Here is a 15,270-nt window from a genome sequence, read left to right as displayed (position 1 = left end):
CTCTGTGGACAGCTCATTCCTCTTTGTGAAAAAGACCTTTAGGTTTTCCTCTATCTGTGTAGGCCAGCCTTCCATAACATACTTGTACACTCTGGAAAGCTCATTGTGAGTGCGTGTTGCCCTTGCAATTTGTGTGGCATTAAGTGGGGCACCTTGATGATGCTCAGTGAGCAGTGAGTGGACAACAGCTGAACTCACAGCAGTTCCTGAGTCACGAGTCTCAGGTAAAGGACAAGAAAGTCCATCTGCATTGCTGTGGTCCTCAGATTTACAGTTGACCATATGATAGTCATATGTAGACAATATTATTGCCCATCGCTGAATGCGTGCTGCTGCCAGCGTAGGCAGACTCTTGTGTTCACCAAACAGTGTTAGGAGGGTGCAATGGTCAGTAACCAAATTAAAATGTCTACCCCACAAATACTGGTGGAATTTCCTGACACCATAAATCAGTCCCAGAGGTTCCCTCTCTATCTGAGAATATTTCTTTTCAGCTGGGGATAATGTCAAAGAAGCGTAAGCGATTGGTCGCTCCTCCCCATTTGGCTTTGTGTGTTGAATAACTGCTCCGATGCTATATGCTGAGGCATCACATGCTAAGGTGAGTGGCCGGCTTGGGTCATAGTGTGCCAAGACTTGGTCACTAGTCAGCAACTCTTTACACTTAACAAAAGCAGCCTGCTCAACCTTTTCCAAGTTTCATGTTCCCTGAGCAGTTTATAGAGTGGGGCTAAGACCGTGCTTTGCTGTGGCACAAATCTTCCATAGTAATTGACCAGTCCCAAAAAAAGCCTGGAGCTCCTTCATATTAGTAGGAGCAGGAGCTTCCTGTATTGCTCGCACCTTATCTTTTGAAGGGTGGATACCCTGCTCATCTAAAATATGGCCTAGGTACTCTATATGAGTTTTGTTGAACTCACACTTTGAGCGTTTCACTCTTATGCCATTTTCCTGAAGGCGTTGCAGAGCCTTCTGCAGACTGTCAAAGTGCTCCTTCTCTGAGCGCCCAATGATGGGCAGGTTATCTAGGAAAACCACCACTGGTAGGTCTGTGGCAGTTCTAGGGGGGTCCAGCAAGGGCCAGTGACCCTGTAACACTGCCCCCCCTGTGGCCCACCCTCTAAACGCTGACCAGACGCCAAGGCAAAAGGCAGAACTAACGCACACATGGGTCAACATTCTAGTCGGATCCTTTAGTGTGTTGCACCACTGAAGAAGGCAGTAAATTTGTATTGTTTAGTTGATTTTCGGCAGAAAAAGACAAGCTCAAAGTTACTATCCACCCGACAAGAGGCAGTCAGAAGCAAAAAATGATTACCACAGACAATATTGAATTGTGATAAGGTAAGACTTCTGGTCAATAAATGTTGTTGGCTAACTTTATGAATTATAACAGTAACCTGCCGGACCAGGCATTAATACCAGTCAGCTTGAGTTGATTGCACAATTGTAACTAACGTTAGTTAGTTATACTTGGTTGCTGAAGTGTTGTGTATTCCTCTCCAATGCCTTTTCTCTATAGTTTAAAAATGAAGAGAAAAAAGGACATTACATCCTATTTCTGCACCAAAACGATGCATAACAATGAGGCAGCAGACACTGAGACAGAGCCAGATGTTGGTGTTGAGAGAGAAGAGAAGCAAGTTGAGAGCAGCACAGAGAGCGAGCAAGGGGACTTGGGAGACTCTGCTTTTCAGAGAGAGGGTAAAGAGCAGGAGAGAGAGACAGATGACGATCCTGAGAGTGAGATACAGGCAGACAATATATGTGCATCCACAAGCACTGGGCCATCAGGTTTGTGATGTTAAAAAAAGTGTGTGTGTGTGTTTTGCTTTATAATTGAATGATTATCAGGGATGATGCATACAAAACATTGCCTCTAAAATGAGGAAAATGTGATATATATACAGTACAGGCCAAAAGTTTGGACACATCTTCCCATTCAAATTAACATGAAAGTGTGTCCAAACTTTTGGCCTGTACTGTATAAGTCAATATAAGTCTAGTTTCAGCTAATTTGCAGTCTTAGTCAGTGGTCAGGCTTTACATTACAACAAAAAATGTACTGAATACAATAACAATAAAATTAATTTACACAATTAAGAAACAGCATCAATAAATAAATACAGTGAAGCAATTTCGACAATAGTGTGTGTAGTGTGTGTGTGTGTGTGCTTAAGTAGTGTAATTGCAGTTTATATGTTGTGTCCATGCAGAATATATGTTTATTTACATATATTTGGTTTGTCTTTGTCCACAGATATCAGCAAAGGTAAACAAGACCAATACAGACAATACAGCTACTGTAATAGTAGGGCAGCCTATGTACAGTGGTGGAAAAAAGTTTTGGGACACCCTTAAAAATGTCCACAATGTAAATGCTATGAAGCATGTGTCTCCTCAGGCGTGTCGCCTGTGTTTTGTCTGTCTTTTTTCTGGGAGCCTCTCGTGCGTATACAGTATGTAATTTTGGACTAAGAAACTGAACCAAGGCTGCACCTAACAGTTATGTTCATTATCAACTGGTTGGTTGCTTCATAAAAATAAAACAAGATCAAGATTTTGAATCTTTGTCTTTTTTTCCCCGGACAGGTTGAATGTGCACCTCTGACAAAACCGCCACTGTGGTAGGTCTTTCATGAGACCTTTCAGCCACTAATAAAGGCTTTGGTTCAAAATGTCCCTTGAGAATTGCCTGTATCTCATCAAACGTTTTGTCTTTTGGCTTATTGGGCTGCACTAAGTTTCTCAAAAGTCCATATGTAGTTGTGCCTATTACTTAGCAATGTGGCTACATACTTGTCTTCGGCCATGTCGTTAGCTTCAAAGAACTGTTCCAGCCGCTCAATGTACGCCGTCCGTTGTTCATTTTCTGGCTTGAATTCATAAATTCTTCCAAAGAGGGCCATTATACTCACTAGTACCGACACCAAGTGTCTCTTTCCCCCCGCAAAGTATCCTCGTCGCCAGTTTCTGTGATGTATTGATGAGGGCGCTCAATGTACTTTACTGCGCTATCACAACGATAGAAGTCAATGCGCATGCGCGGCTTACAGCTCTGGAACGACAGTATTTACAGAGGTCCAAAAAGCGTATAAACATAATGTGGCAGTTAAATATTATCAATACACCATAGTGCGTTAGGACATAACACTTCTTCAGACTGTCAATTATCAAAAAGAAAGGATGGCCGGTGACAATATGGACATACATCAGTTTATTATACTGGAGTTCACTTTGTAAAAGAAAAATATATAAGATCTTATTGTCTAAATACCAAGAAAATACAATTTTAAATATCTTTTGAGTTTTTTGAGTCAAACGGGACGATTATGAATCTTGACAACTTAACCTAAATGTATTGGAATAACCAATTTAACGGATCGCTGACAAATCAATAGATTGCTGATGTTATCTCACAGTGGTGGACAATACACACTGACATCATAGTCAAACGTGGCTGGCAATATTTTGCAATAATTCTATGACGTAATCCTCAAGGGGGGCAAGTCTACCGTCCGAAAACCGGAAGTGCCAAACAAGACAGACCGGAAACGGTGGAAGTGAGGCTTCTTCCACCGATTGACTGTTTGTGCTCGAGCGGTAAACAGGGACGAGACAGGAGCCGACACGGCGGGTCAAACAATCTGCTACAGCCGTCTGTCGAGGCGAACACAGCCCAGTGTGAAGGCAAAATGGACGAAGACACGCTGACGACGCTAAAAATATTGATAATAGGGGAGAGTGGTGTTGGAAAGTCTAGGTAAGCTCGAGTTATCGCACCAGAGAAATGACGCCGTGGCTCACTGCTAAACGTTAGCAGCTAGTTGGCGTTAGCTTTTAGCTTCCAACCAAAAATGTGAGATTCGGACATAAAGTCGCGCTTTAAATGAAGGGATGCAAATAGGTTGTGGTTGCCTTCATATTTCTAACAGCGATCAGCTCAAACTGCTTTCCCAGTGTTAAGTCAAAATAAGGTGTGCGGTGTGTTGGCTGTCCCGTTACCCCCCAGGTCTGGATGTGACATCATCTTTGCTCACGTATAACAGCTGGTTGAAGATTGGTCACTTATCTAAGTCCAGAGTAGATATGATGAGCAGTAAGCCTAGTTACGTTAGCGGTCGTGTGTTCATCACTGGCTCTTTTAAAGCTTATTTTGTGTTTTGTACCAATTGCATCTTACAGTGGTTGACACATTATTATGAACAGCAGATAACATGATTGGCTTAATTGAAGTGATCCATGCTTGTGAGCCTCTGTCAGAAAACTATATGGTTTAGGCCGCGCATTAGATTCTGCCATTACACAATAATCAGATGCCCTTGTTAGGAACCACAAATCAGCATACATTTTAAAACAGAGTAATGTTTTTACCAATATAACTGACAGTTTACACAACTGTGGACTAAGTCGGGGGAAAGAGCTCAAGTTTTCCTGGTCTCCATGACTGTGGTCTAGACTGCATGAAAGAATCCCGTTAGCCAGCCTGAGCCATCAACCATCACATTTCAAACTATGCTGTTGAGTACAGTGTACCTTCCCAAACCAAAGCACAGTACATAGACGATGGGCTGCTTGCAGCTTTGATGTAAGCCGTATGATAAGTGATCTGTCAAGAAAAAAAAAAAATAAATAAAAATCAGCACACACTGATGACCAAAGCTTGGGTTGTCAAAATATAACTACATCATGAGTCATGAGCCAGAGAAAGATGTGAGCCTTTTTGTATAGGAAAGTAAAGAAAGGGGTCGTGGGCATGATCAACAAGGGGACTATTGTAAGGGACATGGAAATATACTCTTCTTTTGGAAGAACCGCATACTAACCCATAAGATTATAAGTAATCTATTATGCTTGTACTAGTTAATGCTGTTTGGATCACATATTGGATCTGATTTCCTTATTGATCACACGTAAGTATATCTACAGTCATGCGTGTAATCTATACTGTGGGCCTGTATCTGGTTTACAGAAGCAGTTTTTCTTCCCAACTTTACCAAGTGGTTCTTGTGAGTTGCTTGGTCCAATGACAGCTCTGTAGTGATTGTGCACAAAACAGGGACTGATATTTCAAGAGAACACGTAAATGTGTCTCCAGCTGTACTGTATGCTGCCTGCTTTCATGCCAAGGGCAATGTTTCCAGAAAGCAATTTTGTATTATTATTAAATGGGCCTTTGCTTAATACAATAAACTAATTCAGACTATGATTAGTTTAAAATGTCATTGTTTGACAATAGTACATTTGGCTTAGGAAGATTCGAAGAGATACACTGACTAGCCTCATTTTTAAATCACATGCAGATATTGTATTTATTTCCCTGCAATCTGTAGCACTCCTCAAATCAGGGAGATGGCTGCCTGGCAAAGAATACACAAGTTTTATTTTACCTGAACAAATTACCCATACAGAATAGATTTCTATCTTGCTCCAACCGCAGCTCATCGGCTGTATGGCTCTCAAACAATAAACAATCCTTGCTCCAGCATCCCTCATGATAGCCCATGAGGGAAAATAAGAGAATTATACTTGGGTCAAGGGAAGAGAGTGTGATTATCCCCATCATCAACATCATGATTAGGGCCTTCGCACTTGATTTGTCATGCTGGAGAGATGAACCCTGTGCTGCTGACTGCAATCCAGCAGTGATATCATAGGATATGACATAGAGCTTTTATGTGCCAGTGAAAGAAAAAAGTGATCAACAAAAAGAGAAATGGATAGGAAATAGAAATAGATTGCCATGGGCAAGTTATAAATAAGCAAACAAATGGAAGCCATATTCCAGAACAAAAGCTAGCTCACCCTGTGTTCACTTAAAAAGCCAATCTGCCATGTTTGTTAAGCATTAATAATAGGTCCTAATCGCAATATTTCCTTCTCAATTTCAACAGCCTTCTCTTAAGATTCACGGATGACACGTTTGACCCGGAACAGGCAGCAACAATAGGTGAGTGGGTCATCAGAGCTCAGCTATTGAAAAAGTCAAATGTGAAATCATGAGCAACTGCAAGACAGCCATCAGTACACACTCGGGCCATTTACGCTCACAATAAGGTGGAATATTAGAAATACATTTCAAATGAATGCCGTTTAGTATGGTGGTACCACTAACTATGGCTTTGGTATAGTTTTTAATATGCAATATTTATTCAAAATTATTTTAAACAATTAAAAAAGCCCACACAATGTATGACTTGACAAACTGTTAGCAGCATTTTCCCCTGGCACAAGTAAATGTGTCTCAGAAAAGTCAGAAGGTGTGTGGGGTTTTTCACTTCCCATCTGCATCCAGTTATCCTGCTCCCAAGCACCTGCCTCACCAAACAGATGTGCAAAGTTTGTCTCCTGTTTGAAATAATTCAAAACAGAAATTAAATGACACATAGTTTGAATTGAGGTCACAGAAAAGACATGTTGCCTGTTAGGATGTCTGCCAACTCAAGAGAATTTGGCAAGCTGGAAGTAAAATTCACCACAATACCACACCCCCTCACTCCCACAGCACTGTTGATGTATTTTAAACTTAATGAGGGGTGTGAAATCCCCAAGAGCTGACAAGACAATCCATCTTATTTACTTGATATCTGAAACTTTTTCAATTCTTATGAATCGGCTTCTTATAATGGTATCAATAATGTGCTGTGCCAAGGACACATCTACATTTTCATGTGGTATTGAGGCAGTAACTACTTGAATGAGTTAACATTCATTAAAGTGACAGCTCAAGATTTGTCATCTAATTGGTGAACTATACAGAAACACTTTTCCCACTTCTAACTAGCGTAATTTTTTTAAGCTTGTAGCTTACAATGCTGTCTTTGTTGAAACAACGGAAAGCAGATTCCACAATGGTGAAACGGTAAAAACACATTTTCTTCAAGGTCAACGCATAAATCGTAACTGCTGTATTTGCCCATCTGCGTATCCTTGCAAAACAGATGTCTTCATTGGACTTAAGCTTCTCTCATTGACTCAAGTCCCCTCAGATTCAGACAAAAATCACTTTTAATGCTATATCATTTGATATTAGTTCAAGCAGTTCATATCAGGTTGTATTTCTTGGTGAGTCAAGCTTTCTCACTGCACTGCCACATTCACACTGATAATGGAGGCTAAAGGGTCTTAGTTAGGTAAGAATGCTAAAAAATAGATGCTTCGGTCCTTGTGGGGCAGAATATAATCGACAACTGTCTGGATATTTCCATAGAAAAATTTAGCACTTATTTTTACGCATCACTAAAAGTGAAAGACAGATAATACAGAGCGACCCTGACTCACCAAGTAATCTGCTAAGACTCCAAGCTGGTCAAAGAAAACATGAGACACATAAGATGAGATGAGGATCTGCACTGTGCAATGGCAAAATAACAAACACAATCAGAACAAAAGCCACAACATTCTAACATGCAACACATTGAAAGCATGAGAAAACAGCTCGAAACAAAATGAGCCATCCCCTTACAAACAATAACTAATAATGTAAATTTAACAAAAAAGAGGTTGAAGCTTGTGCAGATTTTGCATTCACATTTGTGTTTTTTTTAACACTCACAAACGCAGCGAACATAATGAATGGCATGGCAGCGAGAGTAAAATGCAACTAATCAGTCCAGCTGAGTTAAAGGAGAGACTTCAATAAGATGCTGGTCCTAAGGTGCAACCAGCATTCATTGAGAAGTCGAGTCCAGAATAGAGGCTCGCAGAGTTTGAGAAGCAGCACTGTAAACTTTTGTACCATTCACCTATGGGGAATATAACATTATCTGTTTACAGAAATGCTATTGTTTTAAGAATAGTAGGATGATTCCAAATGTTGTCAGTCTAAAAGGAGTTTGGAGTTCTCCTGTGAATAAGGTGGTTGGCAGAGATCCAGTGTGGCCTTCCACTTGTTATGGCATCTTGTTGTGTTGGGGCTAACAGATGCTACACCGTATGATCTCTGCGTGAGGCCAAAGTCTGACTTTATGGTATTGTAAGCAGGATATATGGGTCGAGTTTCATGGTAATATTTTGTGTAAACCTTTCTTTGCATGAGGCAACAGTATCTGAGCATCGCTTCTGGACTCAAGAAAGAGCTAGTTGTTGTGATGAATTGTGTGAACAAACTGTATTTGTTTCTGTGTGTGTGGAGGTAAACAGGCTGTATGTGTCATATATCCCTGGCCTTTCTTCATGTCCCTGTTTTCACCTCTGTTGGCTCTGAGCTGAACATTACTCCCCAGTCCCAGATGTAAAAACAGACCCATCACAAATGGACATTTCCCTGGTAAATCTGTCAGTGGATGCTAATGCTTTGGGCCAATTTGTCATCCAGACACTGCACACTGAGACACTGCACAAAAGCAGTAGAGGAGATTTACTTGTTGAGGGAAAGGGGGACAACATTGTTATTTTCTTGTAAATGTCTGTTCCTCTGGGACCTGGTAGAGATTTTATGCTTGATTCATTGCTGTCTGAGCCATTTCACAGGTGGGGGATTTTATATATATATATAGAAAATTTTCATACAGACCAGTATTAGTTTCAGTTGAGGATCATCAACCATATCGTCCATTCATGGATTATCTGAATACATGGTTGCGCCATAATTTAAATGCAGGACAGGGGACAGGCATAATGCCAGTGTAAGTAGCTGGGGTTAACTCAAGTTCAGAGACATTGTGTGGTATGAATGTTTTGACAATTCATCACTTATAATCGTAGTCTGTCGCCATTATAATATTCTTGGCAGCAATTGGCCAAACCTGCAAGAGTCATCATCCTGGTACTGAAGTAGAATGAGGTCATCATTAAGATATGACTGTCTTTTCATTGTCTAGGTGTTGACTTCAAAGTGAAGACCATCTCTGTTGATGGCAACAAGGCAAAGTTGGCCATATGGGTGAGTATCAAACTGTCACAATCACAACAAGAGTGGTTTTTGTGTGTGACGTTACTTGCCATGCCCCTCCATGTAGTCTGGCTGTTCTATCAAATTCCCAGAAGATGGCGCTTGTGTATCGCCGGTTCAGCCTACATCCTCCATAAGGGGAATCAGACTTGTGTTGTTTATCTGCCTTGGTTTTCTTTCTGTTTGAATCACCACTTTTTCCTTGTGAGTGTGTCTTGCAGCTGTGCTGAGCTGTTTGTGGTTGTTGTCTACAGGACACTGCAGGGCAGGAGCGCTTCCGTACCCTGACGCCCAGTTACTACCGTGGTGCTCAGGGAGTCATCTTGGGTAAGCCAGGCTGTTTGTGTGTGTGTGTGTGTGTGTGCACGCGTGTGCGCGCGTGCCCTCCTCACTTCAGAGTCAGCCCCCTGGTTGTAAAGAGAGTGATGACTTTTCATCCTGTGACCCACGCACGCACACCCACACATGCCTGTCTCTCTGGAAGTCGGTTTATACCCTCCACATACGGACATGCATATACAGTATATACAAGAGCTAACACACACACGCTTATGTGCACATGCACAACATGGCTAAACCACTAAAACAGACTTCCTCTAAAGCCGATGGTTCTGACCATTCTAATGAAACAGTGGGGTCCAAAGGTCTGAGCCCAAATTTGGGAATCTAGCTTTAACTAACTTTTTGCACCACTGTGTATCGAAACAGAAGACATTTTTACTTTGTGTTACCACTATTATTACTTAATGTTGTAGTTATTTAAATGTGCTTTTTTTCCCTTCTTCTTCTTCTTCTTTTTTTAATCAAGGGTTTTTGGGTTTTTTTTTTTTGGGGGGGGGTTCTGTAGTTGTTTTTGTGTGTTAGTTTTTGTTGTTGTTTAATTATTTAGCTTTTTTGACTCATTCACAAAACTTAAAGGTCTCTCATAAACTAACCAGTGTATATATTTTAAAATCCAGGCCTTTTAGATTCAGTTAGCTTTGAAACAGACTTCTTAAGTGTTGTTACAGCCTGCATGTTGTTATTAGATCTCCTGCATTATTTATTTAAGAAGTCTTACTTCAGTCCTAGAGGACATTCAGCCTGTTTAGGTAACACATTATATGTGTAGATATAATTGACGTCTTTGTCCACTTGGTTTTTCACAGTATATGATGTCACACGGCGAGAAACCTTTACCAAGCTTGATAACTGGCTCAATGAGCTCGAGACGTACTGCACAAGGAACGACCTTGTGAAAATGCTTGTTGGAAACAAAATTGATAAGGTGAATGTATGTTTGTGTTTATGTGAAGTATTTGTGCTCCTCTTTGGCCTAACAAGATTCTTTGATTAGATATCACCAGCTCATTAAGATTCACCCTCAGTACAGTCAACCAAGGGTTTTTTTTCTTGGCTTTCCACCCTAAACCCAAATTTTTATATTGTGTAAAAAGATTGGAAATGCTTACTAACTTTGTAGCAACATATTCCACAGAACAGCCAGAAATAAGTATCCTCAATAAAAAAACAAAAAATCTGCTTACACTCATTTGACAAATGACTGAGCTAAATAACCGTGGCACCACCACTTTTATATTTCTGGCAGCTATGCTTTTTTATTTTACACCAGGATACCAGAAAAGGTCTGAAAGGATAAAATGCCCACTAAGTAGAGCATTATGAATTTATTGTGTCCTGTTCTTTGTCTCTGAAAGTCACTTTTCCTCTCTGCCCTGTGAAGACCACAGTAGCTGAGGGCTCCACCCGGCAGACCTCAAATAAGTCATTACCTCTCTTTTGTTTTAGGAAAACCGCGAGCTAGACAGGGCCGAAGGGCTGAAATTTGCAAGAAAACATTCCATGCTTTTTATAGGTAAGTCAGGAGGATTCCCTACTCTACAAAGATCCGCTGGGCATGAGTTACAGCAGACTGTTACTACAGGGAAACAGCTTTTGAAATAACTATCATAGTTGCTGAAGTCTGCCTGCATAGTTCTATTTATAAAACAGGCTTTATATGTCATTTCCCATGTGTTTGGCTTTCTCCTGTGCTTTTATTTTTCATATTTGTCAGTAAAGGACTACATAAAAGAGTTCAAATGACAAGTATGAAATAAATTCTGGAAAAATATCATTTAAAAATTTTTTCTTGAAATGGAAATGTTTTGCTCTTATTTCTCGTACGTATTTCCTGAAGTTCTATTTCTGATTTGGCTTCGGATGGATCTCTTATTCCTGGGGTTATTGCCATTATGTCTCTGGATATCATCATTCTGTGGGGGGGGGTGTTAACTATATCCCCTAATAACATCCTAAGGTCCAATATTAGTGTCTGGAGATGACAGTTATTGTTGAGACATTTTCCACCACCACCAGATGATGACATCAAGATGCAGACATTAACAGTTGCTGTATCTGTGTTTCATTTTCTTTTTCTCTTTCATTTCCGTCCTCCACATACGCACTCCTTATTTTTCTTGCCCCTGTTATTTCTCTTTGTCATCTGTCTCACTACTATCTGTTCTCTCTGTCTGTCCCTGCCCCTTTTACACTAACAGAGGCAAGTGCAAAGACCAGGGACGGTGTTCAGTGTGCGTTCGAGGAGCTTGTGGAGAAGATCATCCAGACTCCTGGATTGTGGCAGAGTGAGAACCACGGCCGAGGAGTCCAGCTCACCGATGAGGATGCAGGAGTTGCAACTTGCGGCGGCTACTGCTCTCTGGTCTAGATGGCATACACACTTAGCACACAATCACACAGACACACATTCAAACATACATGCGTGATTACCACACACAGTGTCACACATTGAAACACTAACATAACAAACACACTTGGAACAACCACCTCCCTCCAACTGTATGCTGTCCTGAGCTGAGCTCTTGACTCAGACATGAAGGCAATGGAGGTCTAACTGTGTCCCCTCCACTGAGCTGTAAGGGTTGACCATCCCACACACTCTTCTTGTGTTCACACAGACTCTACTTTTGCACACTTTCTAATAATAGCGCTGCGTTAAAACGGAAATGCAGTTCGGCCTTTTTAATAGAATTTGAGTGAGTTGATTCTCCTCTTTTGTTTTGAGTTACAGTTTTGTGCAGTTCAAGGATCTTGGTTAAAATCAGACCTGTTTTTCAGTACCTCAGTGTTGCTTTGGGATTTCATTCTAACAGGACGCTTATGTCCAATTGTAAACCAAAGTTTATCAGACAATTTTCTGAATCTCTGAAGCGTGATCATGAGAATTCAAAACACGCTTTTTTTTTTTTTTTTTTTTTTTTTTTTTTTTAAACCAAGGTTCTTTTTTCTCCAGCATGCTTTTGTTTCTCAGAGCATTTCGCCTTAGCAAGCACATCTGTATCAGTCCAGGGCTGATTTTTCTCCAGTCTTTCCTCTGATCTGTCCTGTGCTTGACTCTGACCCTCACCCTCTGTCCCTCTGCACAGACTCTTAGAACATTATGCTGCTTATAAAGACGCTTATCAAGCCGACCCATCTCGTATTCCATCTCACCACTCTAACCCGTGAGCTAGATTGTGTGTGTCTGTTGTCCACACAACTGCCTCATTTCTTTGAAATATAATAGAGTTACCAAGTGGTTGGAATGACGTTTTACTGCTTTTATTGTCTTGGACTTGAAACCGTTGGTGTGTTTTGAAGAGTGTATAAATCAAAGAGATTGGCACCAGCAAGCTTTCCACTGGGTGCAGAAGAAGAGGGAACCTCTTTAAAATTGCACGCCTTTTTTGTAACGAGTTGATTTAATGGAGTGCGACCTACTTGTACTCCCCCACTCAGACAGATAATATCAGTAATATCACAAGCTGTACAGTCTCTCATATAGATTCCTTTGAATATGGAGAGACAAAGGAAAAGTGTTCAATATTAAACAGGGCAATGAGTCATAAGGGTGTTTCCACTGAATTTGGAAAATCAAAGAGCTGTGTGCTCCGCATTGCTAATGTGTTTTACAGCACTCATATCTGTGTGTTTGTATCTGAGCAGCAGTTATAAATGAATGATACCCTTGACCTCTGACAGTGTTTGTAGTATTGGAGTGCTGGTATATGGTCTGAGAAATCCTGGGAAATGTATTTCTGACAGTTCAATGGTGAAAATGACATGGATAACAGCCATTTCTTGTCACAGATGGGAATTATTTTTTTATTTCTTTTTAATTGCATGAGAAATTCAGTGTGCCATTCTTTTGTTTGTCCATTGGCTGTTAACTATAAACAAATTAACTTATTTTTAGCTGAAAATAAAATAAACAAAGCTTTACCATTTAGAATTAATGATACAAAATAAGGCAAAAGTAGGCTTTTATGCATTCAATTTGTATAGTAGTCTTTTTGTGTTCTGAAATATATTAAAACATGTATAAGTTGCACATTGTGGGTATTTTGGGAATTTGGTGGGATAATTCCTGTATGAATTGTAAAGCTGAATGTATACATATTTCACTACAAACCGCCCTATGTATTAAACTAAATAAAATCCTTTTTTAAGTGAACATGTTGGTGTTGATGCACGCTCCAGGCTTAGCAGTGAAGTTGTTGAAAAAAGTTACTTGAAGAGTGACATTGATTTAATAATTAAAATGTCTTTTCTAGTAATCACTTCCTAACAAATAACCTATGCTGCCATGGTTGCCACGTTGGAAATGTCGCTGTTAGGTGATGGGTTTTTCACTCAGCGCCCTTCACATTCCTCTATCCTCGGAATAAAGACTTGTGTTTAAATAGTGTCCGAGGAACCCCCAGACCCCAGACGTGTGATCTATCTAAATCATCTTTTTGGCAGACTTCTCAGGAAACACCACCACAGCCATAACTCACTCTACCAGTGCTTTAACTGGGATGTGCATAATTCCTGGGCGATTATGAAAGGGTTTGGGGCTGGCAGCCAGAGCAAGTCCAGGCAGCCGTCTGGAAATATGTCTCAGTCAAACAACAACGGAGGCATACAGCGTAATAATGCCTTCATGTGGTCCAACCATGTGCTGAGCCGCAGCGCTGCTGTTTCCTTGTGCCTACACTGGAAAAACATCAGCTACTCGAGGGGCCGAGCTGACAGATTTAATATTTTTGGGGAATAATTTCCAGAGTGGGTCTATTGATATTCCCTGTCACATTGTGTAGGTAGGCAGTCTGTGGCAGGCTCACTTCTGTTTGACAACTGAATAAAAATGATTTTGTTCACCACAAGTGAGGAATGTCATTGCAAAGCAGCACTGACTCTTATTAGTGTTGAAACTTTATTCGCAGTTCATTGATTATTTTCCAACAGAAATAGAAGACTAGAGATGTCACATCTACTACCACAACACTGATTATTCATTATTGCTGTTATTATTGGCAACATCCTCCTGTTTGATTTTTCTCCAACCAGCAGTGTCAAAATAAAGCCATCAAGTCAACACTTTCTTAGGCACACCTGTTCAAACCAGGTGTCAGACTGAGGAGGAAAGGTGATTTAAGAGACTTTAAGCTGCCCAAGCTTTTCTAAGACTGCTGAGCTAGATCAACAATCTTTTACAGGGAATGGTCCGAGAAAATATCCAGTGAGCTGGAGTTTTCTGGTCAACAATTCCTTGTTCCTGTCTGAAGTCAGAGGAGAAAGACAAGACTGGTTAGAACTAATAGGAAGGCAACATAGACGCAGATGAGTTTTAGGAGTGGGTGGCAGAAGAGCAAGAAGGAAATCTCATTTATGAGGATGAAACTTAGAGCTTATCTGGTTTAATGAATATGGAAATTGGAAAAACCAGTTTGTATATTAATTTTGGTTCATCAATTAACTACCTCACTAAACATGAACTTCAGCAAAATAATTGAAAGTGTTTGCCGGTCGTGTTGTGTGTCTGTACGCCGTGATAGCCATCTACAAAGTCCTGAAGCAAAGCGCTGTGCAATTAAATGTTTTGCTGATTTTTTTTTTTTTTTTTGCATATGTCCTCATAGTTTAAAGCCACGACGTGTTTACATTTTATGGGATTTAAACACTTTCAGTCTAAATATTTATTTCTGTGTGTGTGTGTGTGTGTGTGAGACCATCATCAGCCCTCACTGGAAGCTAGTTTGTTGATCTTTATTGAGTGGAATGACCTTTGTGTGGCAGGGAAGGCAGTGCTGCACCTCAGTGAATACAGGGGGGGAATAAAGGACAGAGAGGGTGTGGAAGGATGGATAGGGGAAGGGAATCAGGTGGTGCTGGTAGGAACCTATAGAGTGAGGGATGGTGTGATTCCCTGCCACGTCATTCAAGATTATGAGAGTCCAGGGGATTCTGTGTAGATCCCTGGAGAGATGGGAGTCCAGGTTGGTGGACCCAACAGAGGTTGAGGTTGAGTTAAGTCAAATATGGGGTACATTGTGATGGAAAGAAAGAGCAGC

At 40.7% G+C, this 15,270-nt stretch overlaps 1 protein-coding gene across 4 annotated transcripts; it reads left to right on the top strand.

Moving 5' to 3' along the window:
* The first annotated feature begins 3,563 nt into the window (after positions 1 to 3,563).
* Positions 3,564 to 12,121, top strand: rab18a (RAB18A, member RAS oncogene family). 4 transcript variants are annotated; one of them, XM_029529280.1, is made up of 7 exons: positions 3,564 to 3,763; positions 5,895 to 5,950; positions 8,823 to 8,884; positions 9,148 to 9,220; positions 10,042 to 10,160; positions 10,682 to 10,748; positions 11,434 to 12,121. In XM_029529280.1, exons 1-7 carry the CDS (start codon positions 3,696 to 3,698, stop codon positions 11,601 to 11,603), a joined length of 615 nt encoding a protein of 204 aa, XP_029385140.1. In that variant the 5' UTR covers positions 3,564 to 3,695; the 3' UTR covers positions 11,604 to 12,121. The 4 variants fall into 4 exon arrangements, with proteins under 4 accessions (XP_029385140.1, XP_029385139.1, XP_029385141.1 ...); XM_029529279.1 differs by having other exon boundaries at positions 8,823 to 8,976; positions 9,144 to 9,220; XM_029529281.1 differs by lacking the exon at positions 8,823 to 8,884 and having other exon boundaries at positions 5,895 to 5,940.
* The last annotated feature ends 3,149 nt before the right edge of the window (positions 12,122 to 15,270 follow it).

The sequence above is a fragment of the Echeneis naucrates genome, chromosome 20 (assembly GCF_900963305.1).
Source record: "Echeneis naucrates chromosome 20, fEcheNa1.1, whole genome shotgun sequence".
Taxonomy (NCBI): domain Eukaryota; kingdom Metazoa; phylum Chordata; class Actinopteri; order Carangiformes; family Echeneidae; genus Echeneis; species Echeneis naucrates.
The sequence above is the reverse complement of the archived record's forward strand: the minus strand, read 5'-3'. Positions and strand labels throughout refer to the sequence as shown.

Coding starts and splice junctions, on each gene's coding strand:
- rab18a (XM_029529279.1), top strand. CDS start 3,696: ATGGACGAAGACACGCTGACGACGCTAAAAATATTGATAATAGGGGAG. Junction 3,764..5,894: donor AGTGGTGTTGGAAAGTCTAG/GTAAGCTCGAGT, acceptor CAATTTCAACAG/CCTTCTCTTAAGATTCACGG. Junction 9,221..10,041: donor TGCTCAGGGAGTCATCTTGG/GTAAGCCAGGCT, acceptor GGTTTTTCACAG/TATATGATGTCACACGGCGA.